General features: G+C 55.0%; 1 protein-coding gene across 1 annotated transcript in view; it reads right to left on the reverse strand.

Annotated features, from left to right (window-relative positions):
- SMARCA4 (SWI/SNF related, matrix associated, actin dependent regulator of chromatin, subfamily a, member 4) overlaps positions 1–10016 on the reverse strand; it is a 74044-nt gene extending 64028 nt beyond the window's left edge. The window contains 9 exon segments of the mRNA XM_027547702.1: positions 415–588; positions 1925–2098; positions 2963–3089; positions 4976–5184; positions 5186–5235; positions 6120–6218; positions 6523–6903; positions 7801–7933; positions 9795–10016. Coding sequence (XP_027403503.1) covers positions 415–588; positions 1925–2098; positions 2963–3089; positions 4976–5184; positions 5186–5235; positions 6120–6218; positions 6523–6903; positions 7801–7933; positions 9795–10016 — 1569 coding nt within the window.
- Positions 10017–11105: the final 1089 nt, after the last annotated feature.

Below are 11105 nucleotides of genomic sequence, written 5' to 3' on the forward strand. Positions count from 1 at the left end.
ACGCGGGAAGGGACCACGTCCTCCTTACTACTGTGGTCCCTGTCCACGCAGCAGGGCTGTCGATATTGGCCCAATCAGAGAACCCTCCGTGAATAATACGTGGTTACATGCAAAGGGGTGGGGAGGTTGGGCACACACTAGGTGGCTGTCCCACTAGGGGGCAGTGCCACCTCCAGCTTTCAGAGACCACAGAGCAGCTGGCTAACTGGTTGAGGTCAAGAGGTCACTGACAATCAGGGTGACCAGGCAAAGACCTGGGGCCAGGTGTTTCAGACTCCCAAATCCTTTCTTCCTCTGTCCCACCTCTAACACTAAGCAGCAAAATGCCCCAGCGTAATCCTGGGTGGTTGATCCCCAGGCTCCCAACACCCATCACCCTCCTGAAGGGACCCAGGTCACCACGGCTGACTGTACCATGAGCCTCCGCATTCTCTCCTTCTCGATTCTTTCGTTCTCCTTCTTCTGTTCCCGCTCGGTGTTGGCGTGGTACGTGGCCACCGCCTTTGTGAGCTTCTGGATTTTGCCTGTGACCGACCTGTGATATTCCTTGAAATCCTTGGCATGCTGAAGAATGCTGTTGAGGTATTCCTGCAGAGCGCAAAGTGAAGAGCCGACTGACTACGGGATGTTGCCCCGAGGGAGACAAAACTCCAAAGCGGGCTTGGTGAAAAACCAAGGGGGTGTGATCAAACTGGTCCTGCGACACTGCCTGCTGACAAGGTCCACCATTCTCTGTGGGGACTATGTGGTGGGAAGGGCCCCCCTCCAACCCCGCCTCAGCAGCCAGGGCAATTGCCCTGGCTGGGACAACCTGGCAGGGCCCACCGACCACTGCAAAATCCGCCCCCATCCCCTCCCCGATCCAAACCATCGCTGCGAGGGATTTAAGAAAAATGGCAGAGATGGGCGCCAAAATTCAAGTCCAAGAATGCCTAGTCCAGCGTCACTTTTAACAGTGGGAAGTGGAGAATACGCTGTGTGTCCCAAGACAGGGAAATGGTTTCATAAACCACTGAATGTTGAGCACTCGGAGACAGAAGGCAATGTAGACTTCAGTAATACTTTCAACAGGTAAACATGTCTACATATTTTTTAAAGACAGCTATTTAACTTATGACTACTGTGTTTATATAGAGGGAAAAAAAAAAGAATGCAATGATATATACCAAGAAGTTAACAGTGGTTAATCGCTGAATGTTGACTTTTTGTTATTTTAAACTATGCCAATAACAGACACTGTTTGGAGAAAAACTTTAGAAAATACAAATCTTTTTATATTAAGTAAAACAGAAAACATAAATATAAATGTAAACAGACAAAATAATCCCAAACCCTGCTTGAATAGAGAATCTGGTCTCCCTGACAGACCCTGTAACCACCTCAGATACTGCCTCTGCTCAGGCCTTCCGTGGCGCCCACCTCACTCCCAGCACAAGCCTGAGTGGTTCCCTCTGCCACAGGGCCCCACACGCCCGTCCCATCACCTCCCTGTCCTCACCTCCCTCCCTCCCTCACGCACGCTCCCCCCACTCTGACCACATGCAACACCAGCGTGCCGTCCAACCCCAGGGCCTTTGCATCTACCCTCTGTCATCACACATCCGTGTGGCTCCTCCCTCGGGTCTCTGCTCAGACCCCACCTTCTCGAGGAGGCCCTCTCTGAACGACCATCCCGTGTGAATGGCTCCTCCATCTCTGTCTATCCCCATGTCCTGTCTCCTGACACCCTACTAACTCCCCAAACGTCATATGTGCGTTTGATTACAGCCCATCTCCCTGACTGTCTTTACTGGTTTTGTTCACTGAAGTACTCTCGGCGCCTAGAATACTGTTATGATGAACAGAGACACACGCAGACTGTGTGTGCAGACAAAAACTGGGACCCCAAAGTGCGGGGCTGACGACCTGCACCCCAGGGATGCACCTGGTGCTTCTGCCGGCGCTTGCGCTCCTGCTCGATCTTCTGCTGCTTCTCCAGCTTCTCGGTGATGCGGGCCTCGCGCAGGGACTGCCGCTTGCTGCGCTTATAGGCCTTGGCGTTGAGGGCCGTCTCCAGGGCTGTGTCCCTCCTCATGCACACCACCACCTCCTGCCGCAGCTTCAGGAAGGAAGGGGAGAAATTGGCAACTGGTATAACTCGGTGATGCCCACGTGCCTCCACAATGCAAACCAGGCAGCGGGCTGCCACACCCAGGAGGACCCGAGAGCACAAACACACGCATGGAGAGGACCTGGGGGGGCAGTGCTAGCAGGCACCCACAGTGCAGGACACGGCTGCCCCTGGACCCCCAGAGAGCGCCTCTCACGTCTTCAGGTCTCCAGCTTTGCCCTCCCGCAACCACACACAAAAGTTCTTACTGCTCATTCAAAAGCAAAGGACCCTCAGAAATAGACCCATCCAAGCCTCCTGCTGCAAGCTGGCCACGGCCACCTTAAGGAAGGCCCACACTTGCTCATTCCAATGGCAGGACGAGGAGAGGAAGCGGGGACAGTGGGTGACTGTGAGGGGGAGCACTGTGGCTTAAGGGTCAGGGTATACTTCATAACTGTCCCAGGGACTTCCCTGATGGTCTGCTGGTTGGGTATCTGCCTTGCAATGCAAGATACACAAGCCTGACCCCTGGTCAGGAAACTAAGATTCTATATGCTTTGCGACAACTAAGCCTGTAGCCACAACTATCAAGCTCTCAAATCACACCTAGAGACCTCACGAGCCACAGCTACTGAGTCGGCACACTCTGGAGCCCATATGCCACAACTACTGAGCTTGTGCATAACAAATGAAGATCCCAAGTGATGCAACGATGATCTTGCATGCCACACTAAGACCCAATGCAGAAAGAGACAGAGCGAAAGAAAGATTAAAAAAAAAAAACTGCCCAGTAAGCATCTCTCTGAATCTGAGCATCAGTATTGGCAGGAAGGGTCTCTTCCTAACCCCACAGCCCACATCTGCGCCCACCTGCCTCTGGAAGTTCAGCAGTCTGAGGGCCTTGAGCTCGATGGTAGCTTTGGTTCGCAAATCCCCGGCCAGGGACCCGGGAAGGTTTTCAAGTTCCTGAATTCGGTGTGCGATGCGAGCCTGCAGCCTAGGGTGCGAAGATGGAAAAAATGACCCATGACGTGAGATCTCACCAGTCCAACACTAGTTCTGAGACAGGAGAGGGCAGAGCAAGGATGCACACAACAGACTGCGCACAGGACGGCAGCCACAGAGGCCCTAGGAGCCGCAGCACACAGGAAAGCTCAAAGCGCACAGCCGGCTTCTGGCATTTCAGCAGTGGGAGCAAATCTCTGGAGTCAGGCGGGCCGGGGCCTCCATCCCGGCCCTGGAAATCTACTCAGCTATGAAGTGGGGAGACCCCTCAGAGCAACCCTACAGGCTTGGTCTCAGGTTCAAACAGGGGACTTCCCTGGAGGTGCAGCTGTTAAGGCTCCGTGCTTCCACTGCAGGAGGCACAGATTCAATTCCTGGTTGGGGATCTAAGATCTCACATGCTGCACGGCACAGCCAAAAAAAGAAAAAGGGCGGGGTAGAGCATGAAGTTCAAATGGAATAATCCCCATATTTTCACACACTTAATTACTGAGCACCTACTGTATGCCAAGGAATACTCGATGTGTGGGGCTTCAGCATTAAACAAGACTAACCAGGGCTCTTGGTTGCTCTCACAGAGTTCATAAGTTTATCAGGAAGAAAAGCCATAAAGAAATTAAAAAATTAAGTATCTACAGCTATTCCAAAGAAGTACTTTGAAGAAAGGGCTGGAGATGAGGGGTGTGGGAGACAGAGTCTCTCCCACACGGAGGCCTTGGCAATAAAGTTTAAATAACCACAAGCAGTCATGCACAGGACGTGCAAAGGCCCTGGAGCAGGAATGAGTCTAACCTGTTGAACAGAAAGAGGAACCAGGAGAGTCAAGGAGGTGAGGACAGAGCACTGGGCAGGGGTTAAAGACAAAAGGGTTGCAAAATTGATAATGGGAAGCCAGTTTTAACCCAAGAAATAGGTGTAATGTAAGTTACCTGAGGGAAAACAGCCTGTACAGGCAAGGCTGCGAGCACGGAGGCTGGGGAGGAGTGCGGGCCAGCTGGCAGGGTGAACTGCGCTTAGGGAAAAGAAGCTGAGAGTTCACCAAGGGGACACCGCGAGCAAGGATCAAGGTCCCATGGCCCATTTGGTGCTGGATGGTAGGTACATGGGAACAGAGACAGAAGGGAGACGGGCCATATGGACAGGCCATCTTTAAGCCATTCGGATGGAGCAGGAGGGGAGGCACCCGGGCCCAGGCGCTGGAGCTCCAGGGCTCATCACAGCTGGAGATACACTCTGAAGACTGTCATTAAGCTGAGTCACTGATGTATCTGGGGATTTGCGGTGAATGAGGCAAGGCCCCCTCCCTGGACAGAGCTGCCATTACTCAGGGAGGCCAGCCCTGAAGAGATTATAAACACAATGGAGAAACAGTGGGAGCATGAGGCGTCCAGGGAGTGAATCTCAGGCACCTCCAGAACTGTCGGACAGGGTGATACAGATCTACTGTGTGCCAGGCCCCTCACACAGTGCTGACAGGAAGTGACGTTTCAGAAACGTCCACAGCAAAGCTCGCCAGGAGACTTTTTGAATGTGGATGAGCCAAAAGTTGGATAGGAGAGGAGAACCAGGCATGTTCATTCTAACACGTATCTATCTGTACAACCTCCATGGAGGGCAGTATTGCAGAATCTATGAAATTTCCTCATGCACATAAATCCCCTGTACCCAAACTAAGCTGTGTGGACACATTTATTCTGACACACGTGGGGTTTCTCTGCAAGGATGCACACACACCAGGAACTAGAAGGCTGGGGACCAAGGCAGGAGGGAGACCTCTGGTTGCATACCCCACTGGCCTTTACAACTGAGCACCACCATCAATGCGTGTCAGAGCTGACAGGGTTGGGGGGGCACCCCTGGCTGGTGGCAGGACCTCACCTGTATTCCCGTTCCTGCAGGATCTCCACGGGGTCCAGGCCCCGCGGCTTCTGGATCGGGGTGATGCGGCTCTGCTTCTGGTGGAGCGGCACCATGGGGGCAGGCTGGGCTGGTTGCCCCGGTGACTGTGTCTGGGGCGGCATCACAGGGGAGGCAGCGGGTGGGACAGCAGGGGGTGCGGGTGAGGGGCGCCCTGTCGGCTGTGGGGGGTATCAGCTTCTGAGGTGTGCTCGTGGGGGCAGCAGCATTCGCCATGGGTCCTGGGGGGAGACAAGAAGTGGGCCACCACGTTAAGTCCCAGGTCAGCCTTGGGAGGTGAAGAGCCTGTGGGGTGCTGACTGCCCCGGGGACAAGCTCGTCCCAAGGCTGACACGGGCTGGGCAGCTTTCCAGCCCCCGACCCCTCACTGCCCCATGGCTCCTCACTTTTGAGAGGTCTGGCTCCCTGTTCTTCTTTGAGGTCTCAGCCTGCACATCCCTTCCCCAAAGCCCCTACTGGTCCAGGTGCCGACCCGGGGTGGGTATGGGGTGAGCCTGCCTTTCACCCACCCCAGCTGCAGCAGAATTTGATTTACAGGACTGGCTCTTCAATGCCCATCACTGATCCTCAGGCCCCAAGACGACAGGAATGAGTCTGTTTTATCCACAGCTTTGACCTCACAGATATAACCCTCAAATAAGTACTAACTACATTTTACACCGAACACAAGGGTGACAAAACCCTGAGTCACCCTGCCCTCCAGCCTGCCTCCACAGCGCTGGGGGCATTTTCGGGAGGGAAAGGGGTTGGCCGTGACCTCTGGGCCCAGGGCACTACATCCTGAAGGATGGTGTCTGCTCTGCAGCCTCTCACTTGAGTCGCACAGTGGACTCATACCTTACTGTCCCTCTCTTCCTGCTACTGGCTCAGAGACCCCAGGGTCACTGTGACCCAGAAGACCAGGGTGGGTAGGTAGAGAGGAATGGGACCAAACCCAAGGCTCTGGGAGCCAAGCTAGGCCAGGTGAGACCCAAAGAAGATGGTAGAAGCAGCAGACGTGTCCCCGACCCACTCTCTCTGACCGGGTTCATCTCAGGGTCTGCGCAGTATGAACTCGACGTGGGAGTCAGGGCACAGACGTGTCAGTAGGACGGAGGGAACTCACCTTCAGGCCAGGGCTTGGGAGGCCCTCCGGGGGGCTGGCCGGGCATCCCAGGAGGCACGCCTGAGGGTCCTGGAGGGGGCATGTTGGGCCCTCCCATACCTACATGCAAGGAGAAACAGACCAGAGGATAAAACGTGTCCTGTGTTTATACCTGCACCGGTCCCACACCCTGCCCCCACCATGGGCAGCCCTGGCTCCAGGGGACACATCTAACAAGGAGCCCCTTGGTGTGGGCGCCAGAGCAGACAAGGGAGCTAGAGAAACACCATTTATCACCAGCAGCCCTGGTGCCGGGGAAGCCAATGGACGGCAGAGCCCAGACCTGCCAACGCACATGTCCACATTCCTGTCGGCTGGCCCTGAGATCCCTCCCCATCCCAAGGGCCGGGGCGGTGGGCCCTACCATGAGGCCTGCTGTAATTTGGAGGTGCTGGTCCAGGGCTGGGCCCGGGTCCTGTTGCGGACACGGAGGGTGGAGGTAGAGCTGGCATCTGTGGCTGCATCCCAGGCATCGGCCGCTTGCCCTGCACGGCCATCTGCAGGTGGTCGGGAAGGGGCTGCCCCCGGGCCAGCATCTTGTAGGCCATGATCTGCGCTCTGAGCTGGTGCAGCTGGTTCTGGTTGAAGGGTGTTGGGCCCCGGTTCTGCTGCCCCAAAGCCTGCGGGTCAGCACCATCCAGCGGGGCCCCTCCAGGCCCAGATGACATCTGTGGGCCCGAGGACGGGCCACTGGCTGGAACCGGACTGGAGGCGTGCTCAGAGCCGCCCAGGGGCGAGGGGTAACCTGTGGGGAGACATGGGTCTGGGCAGTCACTTGGCAGCACATTTCCAGTGATTTTTAAGGAAAAGATGGGGCCCAGCTTACACTGGCCACTACCCTGAGACAAGGACAGCCAAATGACTTTGTACTCATGATTCAAACAGAGACGCCCAGAGGGCACACGCTCACAGCCTGGTTGGCAGCCTGCATAGCGCTTGGTTCGGCCCACTTAGTAACTTGCCAATGATTAAAGCAGAGGTGAAAAAAATCCAGGCTTTCTCTGGGCCCGCCTCCCTGCCCCTCACCTTGGGCAGATCCACTCCCCTCACTTCCCTTACCTGCAGAGCCCCTGAGCTTCCAGCCCCATTGACAGGAAGCCACCCCCATTGAGCAAAGATAAAGCCCAGCCCTGCCCCCTTCCTGAGATTCTGACTCAGCAGGTCTAAAGCAGGGACCAGGCGTCTGCTTTCTCTTTCCTTTTTTTCCAGCTGCGTCACAGGACTTGCAGGATCTTAGTTTTCCAGATCAAGAACTAAGGATGGAACCCAGGGCCCCAGCAGTGGAAGTCCTAACCACAGGACCTCCAGGGAATTCCCAGAGTCTACATTCCTAATACACTCCTGGGTGACACCAGAGCCACTGTCCTAAGGACCCTGTCCTGCCCAGCCCTTGTCTAACAGCTGGCATGGAACATGGTTTCATCCCACCAGTATCCACTCTCCTGGGGCTGCTCTGGGACAAGACGGCCTGAACAGGGCGCCAGCTAAGCCCAAGCTCAACAGCCCTCCATGGCAGGGTATACCACAAGGCTCAACTGTCCTGGGTCCTCGGAATCCATCTATGGGTGACTCCTTTAAGAAAGTGAGCTTGGGACTTCCAGAGGGCGAGAAACATGAGGAAAGAGGAGAAAGGAAACCGTACCTTGGGAGTGCTGGTCCATGGGGCTTGGTGGGGGCCCCATGCCTGCATGGCCCCCTGACCGCATCCCCATCCCCTTCATCTGGGTGTAGCGGGGGTCATCCGACATGCCCTTCTCATGCATGGACTCCATTGGCTGCGAGAGTGGACAACAAGGCAGGATCAGCAAGGGGGCATGGGAAGAGACAGCACAGAAATGCACCACACGAGAGAAGTTCAAGGTCACTGAAAACGTGCATTCAAGTCACCAGGCACTTATTGAGCCGCCATGGCCAAGCTTAGGTCCAAGACGTGGTCCTGATGCCTACTTAGGTGTCAAAGCCTGTGCGTGAAATAACGCCAATTAGGGGACCTGCAGACTGGTGACCTAGGGGCACGGGCACGGCCGGACGAGGACCCCAGGGGAAGGTGGGGGACAGCTTCTGATGGCCCAAATCTCACAAGGGAAGCACGCACAGAGCTCCAGGTCAGGAGCGCTTCTAGCCGTCACAACAAGACCTTGTGACCACAGGGACCCTCTAGCCCGGGAGACTGTAAATCAGAGACAGGCAGTAACTCCTGCCCACGAGGTACAGGAGCAACAGTCAAATGTCCTCACTGATCCCAGATCGGCCTCCTGCCTGCTAGCGGGGAGAGGGCCATTTGTAACATCGTTCTGCCCCTCCTAGGAGACACGGTCAGATCTTGGTGGGACAGAAACACACAGCCTCCCTCCTGATGTTCAGCACTAAGCGCTCCCCCCATGGAATGGCTGGCAAAGTGGACGTCTTCCGAGACCCTCCCAGGCTCGGATGCCAATGTCCACCTCTCTGGTCTAAGAGGTGGCCAGGCAAAGTCAGCCACAGCTCAATGTGTACCGTGAAAGGAGGAGGAGGAAAAGGCGCGGGCCAAGAGCAGAGGGCCAGCTTCCTAACCAGAAGGAGCGTAGGGCCCTTGGGATGCTGAGCAGACCCCTGGGTGGGGCCTGCCCTCTGCTCCTTCTCCCCTGGGCTTGGGGAGCTGAGAGACAGGCTCCCCTCCCCCAGGGCAGGAGCTCTCTGCAGGCAGGGGAAGGGGCGGGGACCACCAGACCTCAACTCTTGGGCCAGCCAGACACATGGCAGGTGTCTGAGAGACGTGTCAGGTGTCCAGGAAGAAACAAAACAGAGAGGGGAAACGGAGGAGAAACAGGCCTAAGTCAGCATTAAGGGCAGCGGTCAGAGAATCGTCAACAGCTTCAACAGCTTTCTCAGAAGAAATGACCAGACAGATACTGCACCCAAGTTGACAGGAATATATGGGTGATGGGTAGGGGGGAGGGGTCACCTCACTGTGCCGGAGGTCAGGGAAAGCCAAAGGGATGAGATGGCTCTGCTGAGTGACCATCCCGCTGAGACCCTACTTCCTCATCTGCAAAATGTGCACAATACATACCTGCACCTGATGGGCTGGCAGGAGGGGATTAAGTGAACTGGGGTACGGACACATGGACAGCCCGGCAGGGAAGCCAGAGGGGTAGGCAGAGACCCCTCATCCCCAGGCCTTGCATCTCCTACTGTGATGGCCACCTGTGATCCCAGATGCTTGAAAAAGGCACCTTTTCCTTTAGATGCTTTTTATCCATAAGAAAGTATTTCCTCCAACCACCTCCCAGGAATACAAAAAAAGAGAAAATTATATGTGTGAAAAGAGGCTTTTCTCATCTCACTGGCTAAAGCATCCTTGATGTACCCAGGTGAGTGGTCAGGACAATGATACCCAAGTACAGGATCAAGTGGGGACACAGGGCACTGGCTGCTGTGCTCCGTGAGTCACGCAGGTAAGCCAAGCAGGAAACCATGGGCTGTAGGCCATCTTTCAGGATTTGGACACTTTTATTCATTAATAAAACAACAGGCATGAGACACCCAGGGTTAGGACGGCTGCCAGCTCGCAGTGGGGCTCAGGACACACTGTGCACCCCCCACCCCTGCGCGTGTGGACCCAGCTGGTGGGGCTGAGGGCCCGGGGCTCCCTACCTTGTGCATCTGGTGCATGTTGTCCTGAGGGTACCCTCCAGGGCCCTGGGTAGGGATGGGGTGTCCTGCCGAGGGAGGCCCTGGGCTGGGTCCCATGATGCTGTGGGCGGAGCCAGGGGAGGGGCCCGGGCTGGGGCCCAACATGGCTCCGGGGGAGGGGCCCGGGCCGGGAGAAGGGCCTGGCCGAGGAGTTCCGCCCAGGGCTGGGTCCGGTGTGGACATCTTCACAGGAGCTGCGGACAGTAGTCTCCTGCTGGGAAAAGAGTCCTGGTCAGTGTGCGGGTCACAGCCCCTGGCTGGGGTGGGTCACAGCAGGTCAAGGACGATCACACACGGTCAGGTCAGACAGAGCCTCTGACAGGCACCCCTAGCCACCCAGGCCTTTCTCCCCCATTCCTCTCCGAGCAGATGATAGTCAGACACCCAAAAAACCCAAGTGCCTTGAGGAAGGGGTGGGACCCAGGAGGTGGGGCACCAGGTGACAGATACTGCCTGGCGTGCCCTGGCAGCTTTCTAGTTATAACAGAGGGCGCGTCTCAGGGAAGAGCTGACACAGCCTTCATGCCCTCTGAATGCCTGCTCATCTTCTCATTTAAGAAAAAAGAGGAGTGTGACTGAGGCTCAAACCTTTGCCGGCAACAGCATGTGACTGAACCTTCATCAATTCAACTAAAACAAATATTCATGGCAAGGAATGCTGGTTTCAACTTAATGCAGTGAGACCAAGCTTCCTTTAAAATAAATGAATCCAAGTTTTAAAAGTAGGCTCCTTTAAAGAGCCTACATAACTAAGGGCATAGTTACATAACGAACTACATAACTAATGACAAATTACATAACTAATGGCACTCTGATATCTCAAATACCTCCAAAGTGATATTCAGGACTTCCCTGGTAGTCCAGTGGCTAAGACTCCATGCTTCCAGTGCACAGGGCCTAGGTTCAATCCCTGGTCAGGGAACTAGATCCCACATGCCGCAACTAAAACCCAGTGCAGTCAAATAAAAAAAATTTTTTTTTAATTTAAAGTGATACTCAAGGGCTGCAAACTAAAATCTGATACCCAGAATTATGACCCAGAACCTCCACAAGATTCAAAAATCAGCCCAAAAATTCCTAATGTGAGCTGAGTCATGATTCCTTTGGCCTATGAGCTGATTTATAAGGGCTTTCTATAGTAAGGGTTCAATTTTCAATCTGCTGTGCAGTTATATGTCCTTAACAAAGATTCTCCTTAATGTAACAACCCCTTTCCTGATGACAGAGTAAGGCATTCTCAGTGCTGAAATATGGAAAATACAAAAAGAATAC

This window comes from Bos indicus x Bos taurus, chromosome 7, assembly GCF_003369695.1.
Source record: "Bos indicus x Bos taurus breed Angus x Brahman F1 hybrid chromosome 7, Bos_hybrid_MaternalHap_v2.0, whole genome shotgun sequence".
Classification (NCBI taxonomy): Eukaryota; Metazoa; Chordata; class Mammalia; order Artiodactyla; family Bovidae; genus Bos; species Bos indicus x Bos taurus.